The sequence below is a fragment of the Hyperolius riggenbachi genome, chromosome 2 (genome assembly GCF_040937935.1).
Source record: "Hyperolius riggenbachi isolate aHypRig1 chromosome 2, aHypRig1.pri, whole genome shotgun sequence".
NCBI classification, from domain to species: domain Eukaryota; kingdom Metazoa; phylum Chordata; class Amphibia; order Anura; family Hyperoliidae; genus Hyperolius; species Hyperolius riggenbachi.
This window is the reverse complement of record NC_090647.1, coordinates 92,453,698-92,477,700: the sequence shown is the minus strand read 5'-3', so window position 1 is coordinate 92,477,700 and position 24,003 is coordinate 92,453,698. Positions and strand designations below refer to the sequence as shown.

Genomic DNA, 24,003 nt, shown 5'->3' with positions numbered 1-24,003 from the left:
CATAAATGGTGCTAAATGGTGTTCAGCAAGGTGAGGCTAGTATACATATTTCTCCCTATAGAATTTTTTTCCTAACAGAATTCCACTTGAATTCATTATTATAATTTCTGAAGCCCATCATACAAGTGGTATGATGTGGACACTGACAAGTTACTTGCTAGAAGTCTCTCTGACATTATAATGGGAAGCTGCGTTGTGTTGGAGAGTGTAGAAGTGCTTTTTGTCTAGCAGTGAATTAGTTACTAGCTAATAATAACCCGCCGACCTCTGCTTCTGGTGTCTGGAGAGATAGGGTAAGTCAATAAAACCAGGCTGGCTGCAAGGTAAATGAAGGAGAATGGGAAGGTTCCCTGTGAAACCGTATCGGCCTGGAAACTTGCTTTTGCAGAACATCTGGCATGGGAATTTCATAGTCTGAAGACGGGGAAAGCAGCTGCTGTAAAGGGGGACACAGTAGAGGCGGGGGGAGGGCTGTCAGCAGCAGCAGAGATGGAGAGTGGTGGACCCTCTCCAGCAGAACAATGTGTGTGTGCGCTGGGGAAGCAGCACTAGGCGCTGCAGTGCTCTGCTGGATCCTCATCACACCTCCTCCCCTCCTCCTCCCGGGACAGTCACCACTACAGCCAGCACAGGGGACACTGCCTGCCGTCATGCTGCTCAGGGCTTTACAATGACCACCAAGAGATCTGCCAAATTCCTCCTGAGGAGGTCCGTCAGCGAGCAGCTCAAGGACTCCACCACCAAAGCTTGGGAGCTGCTGTGGAAGAACATCCGAGAGAAGCGCCTGGCAGGTCAGACACAATGCTAATGTAAATTGACACCTTAGGTAGGACAGTTCTGTCATTGGTGTGCATGATGGCAGCGATCACTCATGGTGGCTGGTGGAGAGCGCCTGGTGACAAGGTGACTGCAGCTGGGACGTTCTGTCTGGCACACTGCAGTGTGCTGATAAGGCGTCCTTTTGCAGTGTCCTTGCAGAAGCCGATCATGGACTGTTTGCAGTGCGATGATTAGGATTATTGGAGGAGATAAGCTGCTACCTAACTTTCCATAGGATCAAAAAGATGAAAAGCTTGAGTTGCCAATCCAGAGTCACTTTGGACGTAACGAAAGGTGTCCACTATCGATACAATTTTACTGACCGATCAACTTTCCAATCTGATCATTTGGTATTGGAAAGGAAATGATTGGAGATCATCAAGTCAGGTCCATAAATGGAATTATAACCAATAATTTCAGATGAAATAGATTTTTAAAAAAACGGATCGATGATCCGATTATTTGTTGTTGATTGCTATCACCAGCAGTGTCCAATCTGGTCCAATGACATCAATTGGAAGGTCAATTGGATAGTAAAATTGAATAATTATTGGGCACCTTTTACTCGGTTTTTAGTTTGTGAACTGAAGCGTACCCTGTACTATTTTATTTTTGTGTAACATTTCTGGCACTGGCAGGTGTACTGAAATGACACTTTACATAGGATGTTTGTATTGGGCAGTTTGGGAGTAATGCCTCATGATTTGGGAACAGTGATTTGGCAGTTCTGTTATTTTGTATGCATTTTTTCTCATTTGCATTTTCTACACTGGTAATATACAGCTGACCTATGTAGGCATTGTATTCTTTTTGTTCTACTGAAAATCCCTGTTTGTTTAAATATGACCTTTAGGAAATGATGACCTTCATAGTGCCCAGGTTTAAATGAAAACAATGTACAAAGATCATTTCAATCATTTTAGGAAGTACCTAAGTTTACCCACTTGTGAGCCAAGCCTACAGCTAAGGGCCATTATTGGATGCACGCACCACTGAGTTAGGTTGTGAGGTTTCATGATTATTTACATAGTACAAAGAGAAAAATTCCAGGTTCTTTCTTGATCACCTCGTGAGTGAAGATGTCAGGTGGATTCCCACCATAATGTGTTCTGTTATGCAGTATACAGTCAGAGGACTAATGTCCTTCCCACAGGCTTGCACACACACTTTGGGGCTAGATTGTTCCGAAGTTTTAATATTTTGCTGGTATAGTTTTCAGTGCTGTAGGAGTCAAGCAGATGCTGGTGAAGAAGGCATGGATTCTAGGAAAATCATCTCTCTTAGAAATTGATCTCAAGACCTCCGTTCTAAAAAAGAGTAATAGAGACTGAAGAAGTCGTGTTAGCCAAAAGCTTACTCTTTTTCTTCAAGGAAACCTGTAATTTTAAAATGAATGAAAAACTGATACCTCAGGATGGGGAAGCCTCTGGATCCTAATGAGGCTTCCCCCGTCCTCCTCAGCAGAGGGTATCCAGCGTTGGGACCCCCGAATAGACACTTGTATGGGCCTGTTGATGCTGCATGTACTGTATGTGCAGTAGCAGCTTTCCAACAACCATAACAATCCATTGGCTTGCGCATGCACACTAGCAGTTTAATGTTTGGGCTCTGGCAGAAATAGCCAAGCTTGATTGGGTCCGCTCCACTGTGCAGACATGAGCCCTTTCCTATTCCACCAGAGCCCGACAGGCCCCTACAAGCGAATCTATGGCGGTCCCAGCGCTGGATCCCCTCTGCTGAGGAGGAAGGGGGAAGCCTCTTTAGGATTCAGAGGCTTTCCCCTCCCAAGGTAAACACCCACTAAAAGCACTTCATTTCAGGTACTCTTTAAAGTGTACCAGAGATCACCGTAATACAAAAATCGATAGTTATCCAGGGCTTCCTCCCACCCCATAAACACATGTGAGTCCCACGCCATTCTCACATGGTCTGCCGTACAGCCGCGATCAGCCCTGGTAACTTGCTGAGCTGCGTCCAGTCTGGGTCATCTGCGCATGCGTGGACCTACTGCGCATGTGCAGTAGACCCAGACTAATGCGACTGCACCTGTTACCGGGGCTAATCACGGCTCAACGGCAGACTGCAGGAGGACGGCGTGGGACTCACACGTGTTTATGGGGCGGGAGGAAGTCCTGGGTAAGTATCGATTTTTGTATTACCGTGATCTCTAGTTTCCTTTAAGGTAGCCAATAAATGGTATCATCCTGATTCAAAACTTCCTTCTTCTAGAAAACAAGTAATTAAAGCGAACCTTATGGTGAGAGGGATATGGAGGCTGCCATATTTATTTCCTTTTACGCAATACCAGTCCTTCTGATCTCTTTGGCTGCACTAGTGTCTGAATGACATGCCTAAAACAAGCATGCGGCTAATCTTGTCAGACTTCAGTCAGAAACATCTGATCTGCATGCTTGTTCAGGGGCTGTGGCTAAAAGTATTAGAGGCACAGAATCAGCGGGACAGCTAGGCAATGTGCATAGTTTAAAGGAAACCTAAAGTGAGGGTAATATGGAGGCTGCCATATTTATTGTCTTTTAAAGGGTCAGCTCCCAAATGATCCTGGTGATCTGTGGAGTGCACCCTAAGTGGCTGCAGCCCTGGAGTGGTTTGAGTCCGCCACACGAAAAGTTCAATATAAATGTTCTGTGTCTTGTCTACAGCTGGCCATACACATATAGACTTCCACATTGTGATTCAAAATAATCGATTTCTCTCTGGTTGTAATGGATTCAGAAAGGAATTGAATCCCACTACACATAGCACATCGATTTTTTATATTGATAATTGATTGAACTGGAGCATTGCACTGTTCGATGCAGTGTATGGGTTTTAGATATACTTATGCTCCTGCCACGCCCCCAATTTACCTAGGTTTTCTCATCCTGTCCAATCGATACTCTCAATCAATGTTTGGTAAAAAAAAAAAAAGCTATCAAAATTCAATTGATTGGATATTTTAAGGGATCCAATTACCATCAGATTCGATCAGAGCGATCAAATTGGCAGGGCATCAAATGGAAAAATCTATGTGTATATGGGCACCGTCAACCACAATTAGTCACTAGGGATGGCAATGCTTTGGAGAACTCACGGAGAAGCATGCGATCAGTTTGGTCAGCTGATAGATTTGTAAGGTTCTGATTTGCTGTGTTGACTTCCTGGTATAACACATGATCATGACAAGCAAATCAGAACTTTACAAATCTATCAGCTGATCAAACTGATCACATGGTTCTCCATGAGTTCGCCTAAGCATTGTCATCCCTATTAGTCACCATTTGAATCAATTACAGACTTTGAACTGTGCTTCACATACATATAGTATTTAGTCCCTGGAATTGTCTTAGCCCACCCACAGTCGACTCAATCAGGACTGTGGAGTCAGTACAAAAATCATCCAACTTTGACTCCTCAGTGTATGAAAACACCGACAGCAACACCTAAATTGCTGCACTCCGGCTCCTACTCCACAGCCCTTGCATGGCTATGGAGTGGGTACAAAAATCATCAGACTCTGACTCAGTTTATGAAACAACCAACTCTGATTCCATGTACTCAAAAATTTCTGCGACTCCAACTCTGACTCCACAGCCCTGGACTTATTTTCACATGCCCTGATTTTACCCCAGGACTTGGGTGCATAGAATGCAGTGCGAATGCATCTCAATTTTCACTTTTCAATCATATTTACCATTTTTGCTGCCGTAAACACAAAATCTAAACCTGGCAGAACATACTATCTTTGGAAAACAGATTGCAACGCAAACGCGGTTTCAACGTAGCTCAGACAGCCATGTGCACAAATCCTTAGAGGACCACTATTGTGAAAAATTGTCAAACTTGAACTACATAAGCTCTAAACTCCTACCCCTGTCCCATCATCACTCACCTAGGCCTCTTTTCCACTGCAGTTGATAGGCAGTAAACTGCCTCTCAGACTCTCAGGACTGCTTGCTGCTGCCGGGTAACTGCTCACTGCTGCCTGGTAACTGCTCACTGCTGCCTGGCATCTGCTTGCTGAGCACACAGTTCAACTGCCTGTGAAAAAGAAGGAAAAAAGTGCCTCTGGAGGGTACTCACCTCGGGAGGGGGAAGCCTCTTGATCCTACCGAGGCTTCCCCTACCCTCCTCCGTCCCTCCGTTGCTTTGCCGGGAACCCCCGAATCGCGGCGAGGTAAATATTTACCTACTGCGATCCTGCGCAGGAGCACTAGCCATTCTTCATTTGGGTTATGGCAGAAATAGCCGAACCTGATTGATCCACTCTACTGCGCAGGCGCGAGTCTTTTGCCATGGCAAAGTGACTTGTGCCATGGCAGTGATCATTCTGGCTCCAGTGACATGGCAGTGATCATTCTGGTTCCTGTGACATGGCAATGATCATTCTGGCTCCTATGACTTGGCAGTGATCATTCTGGCTCCTGTTACTTGGCAGTGATCATTCTGGCTCCTGTGCCATGGCAGTGATCATTCTGGTTCCTGTGACTTGGCAGTGATCATTCTGGCTCCTGTGACATGGCAGTGATCATTCTGGCTTCTGTGACATGGCAGTGATCATTCTGGCTCCTGTGACATGGCAGTGATCATTCTGGCTTCTGTGACATGGCAGTGATCATTCTGGCTCCTGTGACATGGCAGTGATCATTCTGGTTCCTGTGACTTGGCAGTGATCATTCTGGCTCCTGTGACATGGCAGTGATCATTCTGGCTTCTGTGACATGGCAGTGATCATTCTGGCTCCTGTGACATGGCAATTATCATTCTGGCTTCTGTGACATGTCAGTGATCATTCTAGCTCCTTTGACATGGCAGTGATCATTCTGGCTCCTGCGACATGGCAGTGATCATTCTGGCTCCTGCGACATGGCAGTGATCATTCTGGCTCCTGCGACATGGCAGTGATCATTCTGACTCCTGCGACATGGCAGTGATCATTCTGGCTCCTGTGACATGGCAGTGATCATTCTGGCTCCTGTGAATTGGCAGTGATCACTCTAGCTCCTGTGACTTGGCAGTGATCACTCCGGCTCCTGTGACATGGCAGTGATCATTCTGGCTCCTGTGACTTGGCAGTGATCATTCTTGCTCCTGTGACATGGCAGTGATCATTCTGGCTCCTGTGCCATGGCAGTGATCACTCTAGCTCCTGTGACTTAGCAGTGATCATTCTGGCTCCTGTGACATGGTAGTGATCATTCTGGCTCCTGTGACATGGCAGTGATCATTCTGGCTCCTGTGCCATGATAATGATCATATGAGCTCCAGTGACATGGCAGTGATCATTCTGGCTACTGTGCCATGGCAGTGATCACTCTAGCTCCTGTGACTTAGCAGTGATCATTCTGGCTCCTGTGACATGGTAGTGATCATTCTGGCTCCTGTGACATGGCAGTGATCATTCTGGCTCCTGTGACTTGGCAGTGATCACTCTGGCTCCTGTGACATGGCAGTGATCATTCTTGCTCCTGTGACTTGGCAGTGATCATTCTGGCTCCTGTGACTTGGCAGTGATCATTCTGGCTCCTGTTACATGGCAGTGATCATTCTGGCTCCTGTGACATGGCAGTGAACATTCTGGCTCCTGTGATATAGCAGTGATCACTCCGGCTCCTGTGACATGGCAGTGATCATTCTGACTCCTGTGACTTGGCAGTGATCATTCTGGCTTCTCTGACATGGCAGTGATCATTCTGGCTCCTGTGCCATGGTAATGATCATATGAGCTCCAGTGACTTGGCAGTGATCATTCTGGCTCCTGTGACATGGCAGTGATAATTTTGGCTCCTGTGACATGGCAGTGATCATTCTGGCTCCTGTGACATGGCAGTGATCATTCTGGCTCCTGTGCCATGGCAGTGATCATCCTTGCTCCTGTGACATGGCAATGATCATTCTGGCTTCTGTGACATGGCAATGATCATTCTGGCTCCTGTGACATGGCAGTGATCATTCTGGCTCCTGTGACATGGCAGTGATCATTCTGGCTCCTGTGACATGGCAGTGATCATTCTGGCTCCTGTGACATGGCAGTGATCATTCTGGCTTCTGTGACATGGCAGTGATCATATGAACTCCAGTGACTTGGCAATGATCATACAGTATCCGTTGCAGTGACTTGGCAGTGATCATTTTGGCTTCTGTGGCTTAGCACTGGTTAATCGGTATCCCATGGCAATTGTTGCTTAGCCTCATGTAAGATTGTTGAGGTCACTCAGTATCCTGTGTTATTGTGGCAGCCTTTTCATCTCTGCCACCTACTACCTGTCATTCACCACCGCCTGTTTCCTGTGTTTGGTGCATGATTGTGCCTAGTGTCCATAGTAATCTCACGCACTGCTGAACACACTGAGCAGTAGAGCTGAGTCACTATCCTTTCCATCCTTCATATCATGGATATCAAATGTTTGATTGGTAAATACAGAATAACCACTGATGTCATGGGAGGTGGCCATTGAACAGCACAATGCTTAGTCATTGAAGCAGAAATAGGGGATGCAGAGGTCGCGACCACACCAGAGCTCCTGGACCAAAGCGACCACCAAAGCCTTCCTTTAGCTCCTGCATTAGATATTTAGTGGCGGTATAATGATAATTATAACCTTGCTTTCCATAGTAGTAATCATTAAAGTACACATCTCTCACAATATGGATGTATTTGAAAAGCAGATTTCGGGCACCCCGTGGCGTGTAATAGCATTGTCAGATCCTAGTTGGGTCTGTGTCTCCTTCATAGCTACACCGCTGTCTCTAGATAACTATGTCATTCAGTTGCCTGTATCCTGAGAGTGTTAAAGGGGTTCTTTCGCGAAAAAAGTAGGCAGTTAAAAAATGTGACAGATGACAGGTTTTGGGCCAGTCCATCTTTTTAAGGGGGATTCTCAGGGCTTTCTTTGTTTTCAACAGCATTTCCTGAACAACAGTTGCAAAGTCTAACTGACATAATAGCGTGCAAGTGATTAGGGAGGCCGGCTGGTATCTTGCTATTTTGGCAGTTAAACTGCTGTTCAGGAAATGCTGTTGAAAACAAAGAAAGCCCTGAGAATCCCCCTTAAAAAGATGGACTGGCCCAAAACCTGTCATCTGTCACAATTTTTAACTGCCTACTTTTTTCGCGAAAGAACCCCTTTAAGCACAGAATCATAGAAGAGGTTGAGGCCCCTTTTACACTATCAGGGTAACCCTGTGTTGCATTACCCTAATTTGCCGCAAGGGGCCGCAAATGCAATAAAAGTCTATGGTGACTTTCAGACTTATTGTGGTCCGTTGCGGTTGGCCGGAAGTATACAATCCAAAGGAAGGGCAGCAAGCACCACTCTTAACGCAGGGTACCTGGGGTAATGTAAGTCTATGGGCGAAGCACGCAGTGTAAGCGATGGAGGAAGGTGTGTCGCGGTGTGCATGTGCAGAGTGACAGGAATCCCAGAGAATCCCAGTGATGTACTTCCTGCCCAGCAGGGCGTCACTGAGCGTGGGCGGAGCTATGCATATGACCCTGTCAGCACACTCTGCCGCAGGGTCATATGCTTGTCATTTTTTGCATTGAGGGTGAGATGCGGCAGGAACATTGCATTCCACCACAACGCAGCTATCCTGTCAGGCACTTGTTGCCTGTGATTTGTACTTTGCTGATCGCAGTCGATCAGCCAACCGCTGCCACGAATATGCAATCAACCCAAAAAATCGCGGAACACCGCAATGCAAAACCGTGATTGCTAGGCGAGTTTTGTGTTGCGGAGTGTGAATTTTGGTTCTTGATTCTAGGCGCATTCTCTTTTACTGCTTTACTCTGACTTCTGCTTGCACAGCCTCTAAATCAAACAGGTCAGAGCAATGCGTGGTTAGATTTTCCCATGTATCGCAATCTCTTGTCAAAATACTTTTCTATGGATTATATTCACTTAACTGTGGTTAGCAGAAAACATGCGTAAATTCTTATGCACGATGAGCAGACTGTAATGCTTTGCATGTAATGTCATTTTGCATGTTATTCTGCTTACTGCAGTTTAGTAAATATACCCCTATGTGCCTTAGCCCCCCCCCATGTAAGAACTGCACTTAAAGTGGACTTGAACTCAGAACTCCTCTCTGCTCTAAAAGATACACAACAACATAATAACCTTTAACCCCCTTAACCTCCCTGCCATTCTTATTCTATGCGGCGCACGGCCGCAGGAGGTTTTTTTTTTTTTTTGCTATTTTTTTTTTTTTAGCATGTAGCTAGCCTAGCGCTAGCTACGTGCTTCCCCCCTCCCTTCAGTATCCCGCCCACCCCTCCGATCCCAACGGGTTCTCCTGTATGGGCTTCCCCCGTCGCCATGGCGACGATCGGACTGACGTCATCGGTGTCATTGACGTCATGACGTCAGAGGGAGTCCCAATCCACCCCATAGCGCAGCCTGGCGCTGATTGGCCAGGCTGCGCAAGGGGTCTGAGGGGAGGTTCCTCTTTCGCAGCGGGTAGAGGCGGGTAGCAGCGGATCGGCGGCGAGTGGAACAAACACGCAGCTAGCAAAGTGCTAGCTGTGTGTTTGAAAAAAAAATTGTGCAAATCGTCCCACCAGGGCCTGAGGAATCCTCCGTGGCGGCTTACCCCGAGCTCAGCTCGGGATAACCGGCAAGGAGGTTAATAACGACGGAACAATAACGACGGAATCCCGACAAATCGCTGCACATACCTGCCGCAATAGGCATCACTGCCACGCGCTGGGATACTCCTGACATCCACTCTGCCGTCTCTATGACGACAGAGTCATGTGAGCCGGTCAGGAGCCGCTTTCATTGGCTCCTGACCATGTCTATCAATGTAAGCCGATGGGAGTGGCTTACATTGATAAACACGGCCAGGAGCCAATGAAATCGGCTTCTGACCGACTCACATGGCTCTGCCGTCATAGAGAAAGGGAGAGCCAGTGAGCTGCGGCAAGAGGCGTCTGGTTTGAGTGGCGTGATCGGCGTGGAGTGCTGGAAACGGTCGATGCGCGCTCGGGCAGTGAATGAAATCTACGCCCTGCCAGCCAGGAGCCCACCAAAACAGGGCGTAGATTTCAATCACCATGGTCCTTTAGTAGTTAAACAAAAAAAATGTGTTTGTTACAGCTCATACAAATCCTAAAATAAATCTGCACAGTTTCTACTTCCTGATTCATGGAAGCAGACATATTGTTTACAGCCTGTGCTTCCAAATGGGCTTGTCTGCCATCTCTGCCATAGGCAGTCATGTGGCACAGGGGAAAGATCAAATTACAACTAGTGATTAGACACAAATGAGGTGGAATTAAACAGGCTAAACTATTTAAATACATACAGGGTGCATATCTGTTTTCCTTCTGTCCTGTGCAAGCATTTAGGTCCACTTTAATTATCTTGCCACATTAACTATTTGAATATGGTGAATGTGGAGTTGGGATTCTGGAGCCCTGAAGAGAACTGTGAGGGCTCGTTTCCACTATTGCGGTGCGGAATCGCCTGGATTCCACCGCTGACGAAATCGCGTTTTTTGTTTCGCGATTTCACATGCGATTTCGCATAGGTAAGGGTTTATGCGGATTTAACCATGTCACTGTCTGTGAGAATTTACATTGGTACCTATGCGAATTTGAGGCAAAAAACGCATGGGGAAAACGCAAGCGATTTCCCTATTAAATACATTGCCTGCAATTCGCCTGCATTCCACACGCAGGCGAATTCTGCGGGGTCTACCGTGCAGAAAAATCCTGCACAGAAAAACGCAAATGAAAACTGACAAGTGGAAACAGTCCCATCCACTTGTATTGCCTATGCGAATCCGCATGCGTTGTCTGCATGTGGATTCGCGCTAGTGGAAACGGGCCCTAAACCTTCCCAGGCAGATTTCCTGTAATCTCCACTAGATGATGCTGTATGTGTCCTCTGCAGAGGGTAGAAGGAAAACTCTGGGGATCTGTCCATACACTGGAACTCTAGGGATCTGTCCATACACTGGAACTCTGGGGATCTGTCCATACATTGGAACTCTGGGGAACTGTCCATACACTGGAACTCTGGGGATCTGTCCATACACTGGAACTCTGGGGATCTGTCCATACACTGTAACCCTGGGGATCTGTCCATACACTGGAACTCTGGGGATCTGTCCATACATTGGAACTCTGGGGATCTGTCCATACACTGGAACTCTGGGGATCTGTCCATACACTGGAACTCTGGGGATCTGTCCATACACTGGAACTCATACATTGTTACCTTAGGAACCTGTATTTTTAAATATGTATGCCATGAGATTATATTACTATTATTTTTGAAAATAAGGTCTTGTAAAAATCGATAGTGTACAATGAGAAAGCAAAGAACAAAAAACAGGAAAAAGACACCTTTATTTCCAAATACAATATTGTCACCATACATTGTGCTAGGAACATACGGTAATCTAAATATTACAATAACCAGGATGGATGAGCGAATAAAATTAGTGGGTTTAAATTATAGTCAGCACTGTTTAACCACTTCAACACCACAGCGTTTTTTGCTTAAAAACCAGAGCAATTTTCACATTTCAGCGCTCCTCCCATTCATTCACCAAATGATGTAAATGATGTAAATGATCTATATCTTGTTTTTTTTGCCACAAATTATGCTTTGTGAGGGTGATATTTGCTTTTAGTAATAATGAGAAAAAAAAAAAGAAAAAATACACTATTTCTCCATTTCCTTCCACTATAGTTTTCAAATAAACAATGTTACCATAGGTAAAACCCACACATTGTATTTGCTAATTTGTCCTGGTTATCTCAACATTTAAATAATGTTCCTAGTACAATGTATGGCGATAATATATTAGTTTCTGGTTTGTGTTTTTTGTTTTCTCATTGTACTCTATCAGTAATTAAAAGCCCTTATCTTCATGATTAACAGTAATACACTCTCATGGCATACATATTTTAAAAGCTAAGTCCCTAGAGTAACTATTTATGTATTCTCAATGCTGTCACTTTTGTTTTTTTTTACAAGTATTTATTTAGGGGTATAGAGTACATGAAAATAACAGTTTTATTGCTTTTCATTCAGTTTTCCGGTAAAAAAAATCACATGACTTATCCCTCAGTTGTCAAACAACACAAAATCTATTCTCTCACTTGTCACGGTTAAAATGATACCCTATATACATAATCAGATAGCTTATTGGGCATACAGCACACTGTTTACCACAAGTACGCCTATCTACTCCCCTGAGCTTCAGATGAAGTTTTGTGGGGAGTAGATAAGCGTAGCAAGGGATTCAGAGTGGTTAATGTAAAGCTATAATGGATGTAATTGGAGAAATTTCATTTTTTCTAATTTTTCCCTTATTTTCATTTTACAATGCATAGAAAATAAGGTCATACTAAACAAAATTTTACACACACTAAAAGCCTAATTTGTCCTGAAAAAAACAATATATAGATCATTTAGGTGTGATAAGTAGTAATAAAGTTATTGGTGAATGAATGGGAGCAGCGCCTATATGTGAAAATTGCTCTCGGGCTGAAGTGGTAAGCAATACCAGTTGCCTGTCTTGCTGATCATTAGCCTCTAATACTTTCAGCCATAGATCACAAACAAGCTTGCAGCAGATCAGGTGTTACTAATATATTATTGTCAGAATTTACAATTTAGCAGCATGCTTGTTTCTGGGGTTATTCAGACACTACTGCAGCTGAATAGATGAGCAGGGCTTCTAGGCAACTGGTATTGTTTAAAAGGAAACAAATATGGCAGCCTCCATATCACTCTCACCTCAGGTAAACTTTAAGGGTGCGCTTGAAAAAGTCCAGGCTTAGAGTATGATGGATGGGCTTTTGGAGAGAGTTTCAAAGGACAACTGACACTGGTGAGAAGTCCTGTATGTGAGAATGAGAGGAGGTGACCAAGCTGGGTGATGAGTGATCTCGTTCGAGCTGCAAACTGACATGCAAAGGAACAGTAATTTGGAATGAAGCATTACATTACAAAAGCACTTGATACATATTTATAGCAAATCTTTATCAAGAGTGGAATCTCACGTCTAGTCCTGCTTTCCACTACGAACATTGTGATATGCGTCTTAGAACTCATGCACTACCAGAATCATAGTGACATGGGCTTTCTCACAGGAAGCCCACATTGCTGTTTCCTTTTAGATGATGTGATGCATTAAAGTGTGATTGTCACCATAAAAATCCCATTTCAACAGCAACTGGTCTCAGTGTATAAAGTGATAAAGATGCTAATCCTGCATTCAAAACTTTCAAAACTTTTTCTGCTGTTATGATTTGGAGTTATCACATATCTTCGGAGCACTGGCCCTTTGATAGTCAGTGCCATTTAGTTGCATGCTGGGGGTTCTTTTTATCTATAATAAATTCCTGCTCTTCCCTTTATTTCCCTGCATTGCTGACTAGCTGAAACATGATCTTCTGCTCACTTGTGTTTACAAGCAAGGCTGAGACGACTCAGCGATTGGAGGAGAAAAGTGCTATTATAAAAATCAAAAGTGATATTATAAAAATCAAACAAGCTGACACTTACCTGGGGCTTCTATCGCCCCCCTGCAGCGGTAATGTCCCACGGCTTCCTCCTCCGATGCTCCGTTCCCCGCCGCCAGTCCCCGTGTAATCACGCGAGTGATTACACTGCGGCTACACGGCCACGCGAGTGCTCGCTCCCGGAAGCGTCATCGGGAGCTTACTGTGCAGGCGCAGTACAAGAAAACTTCATACTGAGCCTGGGCAGTAAGCTCCCAATGACGCCAGCAAGAGCGACCATTATTTGTCTGTTTAAACGACTATTGATCCGGGACCGGCGGCGGGGAAAGGGTGATCGGAGGAGGACGGCGTGGGATATTACAGCTGCAGGGGGCCAATAGAAGCCCCAGGAAAGTGTCAGCTTGTTTGATTTTTATAATACCACAGAACCCCTTTAAAGAGATACTTAAGTCAAATTAAAACCTCTATGCCTTCTTACCGCAATAACAGCACAGAGGGCGCTATTGTGGCTGGGAACGCAAAGAATCACTCGCGTTCCCAGCCTGTCTGCGGCTGTTGCCGAAACCGAAAGGAGCCGCCAGCGGGGACAGGAGGGCACCGGACAGCTGCAGGGGGCTGAGGGAAGCCCCAGGTGAGTAAAACTCATTTTTTTATTTGACTTAAGTATCACTTTAAGGGAAGAAATGACATCAGTATTTAGCCTCAAACTGTGGGCAAAAGACATGGTTCCCACCAGGAACAGAATTCTCTTCATTTACTATATAACATTCACTGAAATCAAAACGTGGACAGTACAATACATGTTATGTAAGTAGATCAAGTATTTATCTACTGTTTTTCCCTGGCTAATCCTTCTGCTTTAACAGACACACACACAGAACATTTATATTGTGCTTTGCTCCTGGTGGACTCAAAGCACTTGAGCTGCAGCCACTAGAGTGCACTCAGTAGGAAGTAGCAGTTAGGGATTCTTGCCCAAGGTCTCCTTACTGAATAGGTGCTGGCTTTCTGAACAGGAAGAGCCGAGATTCGAACCCAGGTCTTCTGTGTCCTGCAATCAGCCAACACATCGCATAATGCATTTTTCATGCAGTGTCTCCCTTATCAGAATCATTAAAAGGGATTCACAAACGCAGTACAAAGAGAATAGCAAATTCATAGGAATGCAATTCACAGAGTGGCCTAAAAGCTTGTGTATGAATGAACCCTTTAAGTGGTGCCCAGCATTTTATCCCAGTGGGCTCAGTTTGATGCATTATGAATTGCCACTTTGTTCTTTTCTATCAGCTATGTTGCCATCACCCAGTAGGCATGATTTGATACGCATTTCAAACCAAAATACATAGGAATACAGCCGGTCTATTAATTAGGAATGAGTGAATTTGCAGATGCAGCATTTGCAAAGTATAGATTTTCGTTGCATTCAAAGGGTCTGTTTTTGTGTGTTTTTTTCAGACAGGACATTCACCTTAGTAAAAGTAGTGACCCAGGAAAACACAGCAGGTGAAGGCCAGGCATTGGGTAATATTCTGTTTCACCTGCTGTACTTTGGGAATGTTGGTTCTTTAGCTGATCACAAGCCGGTGTGGAGTAGCTGCTACTCACATATTAGCAATCCTCTAATCCTAAACGTAACCCAGCTGAACAACTTGAGTATGTTCTATATAAAACTGTACAGATTCTGATAACTCCCCAGCGGAGTCCAAAGTCTAACTACACCCCTCCTCCCCCCTTTCTCCCAGAGCGTTTGGCTACCAGGAAGGAGATATGAGCAACAACATAAGCTGAAATGCTAAATGCTCCATAGGAATCCAACAGGGGCGGTTCTAGACTTTATGCTGCCTGAGGCAAACTTGTGAGGATGCCCCCTCCAATTTGGAATGATCGCACGCACAGCACCCAACAATGTACTCTGCTTCATTAAATGTTCTCACATGACATGCTGCAGCTCAACACAACAGCACACTGGCTGGCTGTGACAAACAAACTGCTCACCCTCAGCCACTCCATTCCTCCTCAGTCAGGACAGCAGTGCCACCTCCTCCCTTCTGCTGTGCATGGCAAATGAAACACTGCTGCTCTCCTGCCTCCTCACTCACTGTCAGACTCCTCACACAGCACAACAAGCTGCTTTCCCCAATGATGACCTCTTCACCTCGCTCTCCTCTCGTTTCTCCTCCTACTCTGACTGCATGCTGTTAGTGTAATAAGCACAGTACAAACAAAAGCTGCCCCTGTAATCTCTGCAACTGATGCAAATGTTTTACCTTGCTTCATGAGAGAACCGGCCCTGCTTGCCAATCCCTTACAAAAATGTTCCTGTTAAAAAACTATCTCACAAACCCTGACCTTCCTATTGGATTTGCAGTTACTTTTGAATCTTCCTTCGAAATGTCTTCTTGTCCAGGAGACCCACTCTGTTGGCCGCTGAGAACCTCAAACATATGTAAATCCCAGCTGAATTCCCAGGATGCCTGTTGTGAGGAGAGAATCTGGGATGGGACTGGTACATGTAATGACCAGACATGCAGGACCCCTGTGTGGAGCATTTCAACATGTGTACTTCCCTGTTTCCAATCAGAATCATGAAGCAGTAGAGATTTTTTACAGCTGGGTTACTGAAGTGAAAACAGCTGGTGTGGAGAAGATGTCTTTCATTCATAAATTTCCTTCTGTATATTTTCATATTTAGAAGAGTCAGTGCTTTGAATTATTTTAAATAATTTCTTTGTGCAGCAATAGTATTTTAAAACTGTGCCTGGGGTGTTTTTCTTATGCTGGCACAGAATACAGCTACGTTTAATCATCATTGCTTGAGACGATCGTTCCTTATTGTCTTGGACAAGGATCTATCATCAGTATGGGTATCCCCCTCTGCTGTTTAGCAATCCACTATGCCAGATCTACTCAATGACCAGCACAAATGATAGTCATTGTTTTGTACCTCTCTCTTATCCTCCGTACATCACCCCCCCCCCCCCCCCTCCAAAGAACAGAACAGGCTGCTCAGGTGTAGCTTAACTGCATTGTAGGACAATAATTGGTCAGTGTCGCTAAAGTTCGGGCATGCTGGATCACTAGGTGACATCGGGGATTCCTGCACACATGATAACCTTTAGGGGAAAAATATTTCCTTACGGTTTACAAAAATCCTAAAAAATGAAGTTTTAACTGGATTGACTACACAGGGAGCACAAAAAAGGATTAAGCCTTAGTCTTTCGGCCTCCTTGACGTTTTCCACATTTTGTCATATTACTGCCACAAACATGAATCAATTTTATTGGAATTCCACATGAAAGACCAACACAAAGTGGTGTACACGTGAGAAGTGGAACGAAAATCATACATGATTCCAAACATTTTTTACAAATAAATAACTGCAAAGTGGTGTGTGCATAATTATTCAGCCCCCTTTGATCTAAGTGCAGTCAGTTGCCTATAGACATTGCCTGATGAGTGCTAATGACTAAATAGGATGCACTTGTGTGTAATCTAATGTCAGTAGAAATACAGTTGCTCTGTGAGGGCCTCAGAGGTTGTCTAAGAGAATATTGGGAGCAACAACACCGTGAAGTCCAAAGAGCACACAAGACAGGTCCAAGACAGGTCAGGGATAAAGTTATTGAGAAATTTAAAGCAGCCTTAGGCTACAAAAAGATTTCCAAAGCCTTGAACATCCCAAGGAGCACTGTTCAAGTGATCATTCAGAAATGGAAGGAGTATGGAACAACTGTAAACCTACCAAGACAAGGCCATCCACCTAAACTCACAGGCCGAACAAGGAGAGCGCTGATCAGAAATTCAGTCAAGAGGCCCATGGTGACTCTGGACGCGATCTACAGCTCAGGTGGGAGACTCTGTCCATAGGACAACTATTAGTCATGCACTGTACAAAGTTGGCCTTTATGGAAGAGTGGCAAGAAGAAAGGCATTGTTAACAGAAAGCATAAGAAGTCCCGTTTGCAGTTTGCCACAAGCATGTGGGGGACACAGCAACCATGTGGAAGAAGATCCTCTGGTCAGATGAGACCAAAATGGAACTTTTTGGCCAAAATGCAAAACGCTATGTGTGGCAGAAAACTAACACTGCACATCACTCTGAACACACCATCCCCACTGTCAAATGTGGTGGTGGCAGCATCATGCTCAGGGGGTGCTTCTCTTCAGCAGGGACAGGGAAGCTGGTCAGAGTTGATGGGAAGATGGATGGAGCCAAATACAGGGCAAACTTAGAAGAAAACCTCTTGGAGACAGCAAAAGACTTGAGACTGGGGCGGAGGTTCACCTTCCAGCAGGACAATGACCCTAAACATAAAGCCAAGGCAACAATGCAATGGTTTAAAACAAAACATATCTATGTGTTAGAATGGCCCAGTCAAAGTCCAGATCTAAATCCAATCGAGAATCTGTGGCAAGATCTGAAAACTGCTGTTCACAAACGCTGTCCATCTAATCTGACAGAGCTGGAGCGGTTTTGCAAAGAAGAATGGGCAAGGATTTCAGTCTCTAGATGAGCAAAGCTGGTAGAGACATACCCTAAAAGACTGGCAGCTGTAATTTCAGCAAAAGGTGGTTCTGCAAAGTATTTACTCAGGGGGCCGAATAATTATGCACACCCCACTTTGCACTTATTTATTTGTAAAACATGTTTGGAATCATGTATGATTTTCGATCCACTTCTCACATGTACACCACTTTGTATTGGTCTTTCACATGGCATTCCAATAAAATTGATGTATGTTTGTGGCAGTAATGTGACAAAATGTGGAAAACTTCAAGGGGGCCGAATACTTTTGCCACCCACTGTAGCTAAACACACACACAAGGCTCCCTGTAGTGGATTTCTAGAACATTTATATGTGGAATGAAGACTTTTCATTGTGTGCTGTGTAAGTGTTCGGATTTGCTTTAAAAAATGTTTAACCTCTGGGCGACCATGTCACGCCGATGGGCGTGGACGCGGCACCAGCCCCAGGACTGCCTAACTCCGATCAGCGTAAAGTCCTGGGGGCGTGTTTTGCAGGAGATTGTGCTCGTCGATGCGCATGCATCTCCGCTTGGATGACGGAGCTCCGCTCCGCCATCAGTCTCCTAGCAGCGATCGCCGCTATGAGACTGATCACAGTGATTGGCTGGCGGGGGGGGGAGGGAAGGAGGGCTGGGGAAAAAATATACAAAAAAAAATATACAAAAATGTTGACATTTATTAACAAAATATTCAAATAAATATCTATAAAAAAAAAAAAAACATTAGGGGAGCGATCATTCCCCACGAACAGAGAGCTCTGTTGGTGGGCAGAAGGGAAGGGGGGGGGGGGGGAATCACTTGTGTGCTAAGTTGTATGGCTCTGCAGCGAGGCCTTAAAGCTGCAGTGGTCTATTTTGTGAAAAATGGACTGGTCTTTAGGGGAGTTTTAGCCTGTGAACCTTAAAGGGGCACTACAGCGAAAAACGGTAACATTTAAAATATGTGCAAACATATACAATAAGGAAGTACATTTTTTGCAAAGTAAAATAAGCCAAAAATGACTTTTCTCCTATGTTGCTGTCACTTACTGTAGGTAGTAGAAATCTGACAGAAGCGACAGGTTTTGGACTAGTCCATCTCTTTATAGAGGATTCTCAGAGATATATTTATTTTCAAAAGCACTTAGTGAATGGCAGTTGCTCTGTCCAGCTGCCAAAAAACTGTGTAGGGAGCAGGGAAGCTGGCCAGCATCATTGTTTAAATCGTTTTTAGGGAATATATTTATAAAGAATAAAAGCCTTGCTGAGAATCCCCTATGAAGAGAAGGACTAGTCCAAAACCTGTCACTTATGTCAGATTTCTACTGCCTACTGTAAGTGACAGCAACATAGGAGAGAAGTAATGTATGGCTCATTTTACTCTGGGAAAAATGTACTTCTTATTTGTATATGTTTGCACATATTTTAAATTTTACAGTTTTTTGCTGTAATGCTTCTTTTAGTTATTAAAAGAGGCAAGTATTGGCTTATCTCAATAATGTAGATAGCCAATATGGCCAAAAACAATTTATTGAGCACAATCAGAAATGGCAAAACACAAGAGTGACTCTCACTTCATCAGGCCAATACAGTGCCTATAGTGAAATGACATAGCATAGTGTACTGGTTGAGGGCACTGCCTCTGATATAGGAGACCAGGGTTTGAATCTTGACTCTACTTTTTCAGTACCTATTCCATAAGGAGACCTTCGGCAGGACTCCCTAATGCTCTAGGATGGCCTACTAAGTGCACCGTTAGTGGCTGCAGCTCTCAAGTGCTTTGAGTCCGATAGGTGAAAAGCAATATACAAATGCATTATTATTATTTTGGGGTATGATCAAGCCCTATGAAGGTTCTAGCTACCCGAGTTGAAACAGGCGTTCTCCGCACCCAGGGCCGGCCCTAGACTTTTTGCCGCCTGAGGCAAATTTTGATAAAATTGTTATATTACTTGTATCCAATCCCTGCACTATATATACTATACTATATCGGTATCCTGGTTGGCGTCTCTGTGTTTTTACATGGAAGGACCTTTGACAAACCTAGTTTTTCTCAAACTACCTAGCTTTATAGGTAGGAGAGTCAGGGCAAATGCATCCCTCTCACTACTGGGTTACTTTAAAGTGAGCCAAGCACCATTTGTAGCACCCAGGGCATCTCAATAGCACATTAAAATGCATGCCAATAATGGAGCTCATTGCTAAAAAAAACTGCAATTTTACCTCTCCTTTTTACATTTAAAAGTTTAGCAGAGGCTTTTTACCCTTCTTTCCCTTACTTTCGAAAGCCTGCCCGACCGCAGAAATTTCAGGCAGATAAGGACTGATGTCAATATTTGTTTGCACACATTAGCAGAGAGCAAACAAGCGCTTTGATCAGCAAGGGAGTGAGGACATAGGACACCTTACTGCAAAGAGTTTAGAGAAGTCACAGATGCTATCCTTCCCCTCCATAAATAATGGATAGCTAGAAGGGGAAGAGGGAGCATGGCAGCTCCTCTAGCTATTAGAAACCAGGGGGAAAAAAGTGGCACTTGGTTTCCCTTTAAGGTATGCAGCAATATTTAGCACTTGTGTGTGCCTGTAAGTCCCACTGACGTGACCAGCGCTAAGAACCCAGTGGCCTCTCTTCTGCATAGCGTGTATGCTGGTAATGTTTATCTCTGCGAGGATGATTTGCATTTGTTACTGCCTGTTGGACATTCCTCTAGGGATGGCGGCTCTTCTTAACTCTCTGTCAAACAGCTCAGTTACAGCTTGACTGAGCAGAGGACCTGGGCTGGGTGCCCATAAGTAGCAGCCACTATGCTAAATGGAACTCTGTTTAGATTACAATCAATTAAGTATGGTTTCCAGGAATATGTGGTCACTTGTCTTCTACATTTTCCTATTGCGAGGACTGGTTTCTTTACCAGAACCGAAGAGCTAAACATCGTAAACAACAAGCATTGCTCATTAAGGGACACGACACATAAAAATAAAGATGAGAGCACTTAGCAGCAGACAAGCTGAAGGCCGTCCTATGATTGGAGGCCTGACCTCTATTATCTGGCTGTATGAGAGGTGACAGAGAGACAAGACACTGTGGAAAATGAATGACAAGGAAGAAAAAAACTGCTATTTATTTTACACATAACAGTTCTTACCAAGAAATAGAGGATTATTCTGTTCTTGGAAAACACAAGATGCTGGAATCTCGTTTGTCATCATGTTCAGACTAGTTTCGTGTAAATGTTAGGGTCTTGACTCTTGAAGCTTGCTAGAAGTATTTTGCTCATCAGCATGTACTACAGAGATGAATAGCTCAGCAATCTCACCTTGTAGAGGTCGAACCAAAGCTAGTAGCTAGGATAGTATCTACTTGGAGTTTGAAGGTTCTCCTTGTGTCTGCATGGGTTTCCTCCAGGCGTTCTAATTTCCTCCCACTCACCAAAAACATAGCGATTACTTAAAGGACTACTACAGCGAAAAAAAGGAAGCAGTACACCACTACAGAGAGACTGACAGGTTGTGGACTTTATTTTGTTTTCAAAAGCATTTCCTGGTTGGCAGTTGCTAAGTCTGACTGCCAAAGTGTGCAAAGGAGGCTGGTGTCTTACCTTTTTGGCAGTTAGACTTAGCAACTCAGAGAATTCCCCCATGAGGCGATGGAAAGCTCTGTTGGTGGCAAGAAAAGGAGGCAAGATACACGTGTGTGCTAAGTTGTATAGCCGTGCGGAACACTGTTACATACCTATAGTTAGTTTGGTTTAAAAGCCAAGTCCAAACCAGAAAATAAATAAATAAAATAAAAATAAAACATCATCCTGAACCTGCACATATCCCAGTTGATCCAGGGGAAGGCAAAAAACCTTACAAGGCCTGGGCCAATTAGCCTTAAAGAAACTCTGAAGCGAACAAAAATTGCTATTTTTACCTTGTTCGCTTCCGTAGTCTCATTAGATGTAAACCGCCGCATCCCCGGCACAAAACGAGGGCTTTAGACCCCCCAAATCCCGGGGCAAACATCCACTACCATCTTGTGCTGCCCTGAGAGGCAGAGCTTTCTGCTGTAGCTCTGCCTCTCCTGACGTCAATCGCCGTGCGGATCTTATCCTCTCCCCCGCCCCGCCCCTAAAAGGGAAAAATTCCTTTTGTAGTGCCCTCTGATGTACTTATACATGTTAATCAGGTCACCTCTCAGTCGCCTTTTTTCCAAGCTAAATAAGCTCAGTTTGTTCAGCCTTTCTTGGTAAGTTAGATCTTTCATCCCTCCGATTCATTTAGTTGCCCATCTTTGTACCTGTTAAAGCTGCAGTGTGCTGAATTGTAAAAAATTGCCTGGTCACTAGGGGTGGTCCTCAAGAGGTTAATTTGGACACCAGCAATCATTGTATAGCTGGTGCTGACTACAGTGCAGCTGAGTGCTGGCTATCAGCTACTGTATACAGTAGTCAGTGTTCGCCTATTGCATATCTGGGTTCCAGCTGTTGTTTCGGCATAAATCCAGTGGGGCACAGGGTGCATACTTTGGGCGCCGGTATATTGTATAGCCAATGATTGGTTATTGTATAACTGTATGGCTGTCCTACACAGTGCCAGCACCAGGACAAATCACTGGAGAAGGGACCACGGAAGGTGATTATAGGCTAAGGTCACAGGTTATGGATGCGGAAGAGGTTTAGGAGGGTTATTGTGAGAGTATAAAGCTATAGGCTTGCTATCCACGAGCAGTTCTGGATCTAAGCCTGGCTTCAGGGGCATAAAGAGATAATTTGCATATTCAGTAGCAGTGCATTGTGGGTACCCACAGATGTTCACTTAAAGCTGAATTATTGCAAATACCTTCTGCTTTAAAGCCAATGGGTACCGGATTAAAAAAGAAAAAGTCAGATACTCACCTAAGGAGAGGGAAAGCTCGGTCCTAATGAGCCTTCCCTCTCATCTCCCGGTGCCCTCGGTGCTGCGCTGGCTCCCCCGTTCGCGTCCGCCGCCGCAGGGACTTCGGAGGTCTTCGGGAGCACTCGGGCTTCCAAAGACGGGCCGCTCCATACTACGTATGCGCGAGTGCGTCATAGAGGGCACTCGCGCATGCGTAGTATGGAGCGGCCGCGTCATCGGGAGCCCGAGTGCTCCAGAAGGCTTCCGAAAGCTCCCGAAGGCATGCAGAAGTGGCAGTATTTGACCGAACTGGTCGAATACTGCCACGGGTGATCCTGCGCAGGACCGGGCATCGGGAGAGGAGGGGGAAGGCTCATTAGGACCGAGCCTTCCCTCTCCTTAGGTGAGTATCTGACTTTTTCTTTTTTCATCCGGTAAACATTCACTTTAAGAAGGCAAAGCATACTATAAAGTCCAATTAATTCACCCAGTTTATTTCTATACCTGTTACAGGATGTGGGGATAATTGTTGGATTGAGAACTATTTATTGAATATACACAATATACATATAATTCAGGGATCTACCATCATCAAGTACTTTGTGGATTTTGTGATCTAAGTATATATTATTAATGACTACTTTTCAGGCTGTGTGAAATTGATGCTATTAAAAGATGTACAAGGACATTCAGAGAAATTCCATGCTTTCTAAAAACTTGCTGTACATGATTGTCAGGGCTGTGCACATTTTTTTTTGCAATTTAATGTTCTTTAAAATGACCTTTTATTTCCAGTCTGTAGCCTGTTATGAATTTTCAAAACTTAACTAAAATCTGTAATTAAAAAAAAACCCTCTGGGGGATACTTACCTTGGAAGGGGGAAGGCTCTGGAGCCTAACGAGGCTTCCCCCATCCTCCGGTGTCCCGGCAATCCAGCGCTGCAGCCCCCCGAACTACAGCGAGGTAAATATTCACCTACCGTGATTCTGCGCAGTCGCACTAGAGGCTTTCTGTTTAGGTAAGGCGGAAATAGCCGAACCTGATCGGATCCGCTCTACTGTGCAGATCCTTTGCTCCTGCACAGTAGAGCAGATAAGATTAGGTTCGGCTATTTCTGCCTTACCTAAACAGAAAGCCACTAGTGCGCCTGCGCTGGATCCCAGAGAGGTAAATATATCACAGCTTGTCAGGCTTGTCGGGGGAGGAATCAGGGGGGGGGGGGAGACAGCGCTGGATTCCCTGCAGCTACAGGGATGGGGAAGCCTCATTGGGACCCTGAGGCTTCTCCTTCCTGAGGTAAGTATCCCCCAGATGGATTTTTTTATTTAAGTACAGTGT

The 24,003-nt window shown here is 44.7% G+C and overlaps 1 protein-coding gene across 3 annotated transcripts in view; it reads left to right on the top strand.

Moving 5' to 3' along the window:
- The window catches only part of STARD13 (StAR related lipid transfer domain containing 13), a 390,032-nt gene that overhangs the window by 152,619 nt on the left and 213,410 nt on the right, over nt 1–24,003 (top strand). Inside the window, exon 1 of one of the 3 annotated variants that reach the window (XM_068267057.1) lies at nt 360–791. The exons of the other annotated variants lie outside the window; for them this stretch is intronic. Coding sequence (XP_068123158.1) covers nt 671–791 — 121 coding nt within the window. The 5' untranslated portion in view covers nt 360–670. Of the gene's footprint in view, nt 1–359; nt 792–24,003 lie in introns of those variants that run through there. 3 annotated transcript variants of the gene reach the window in all.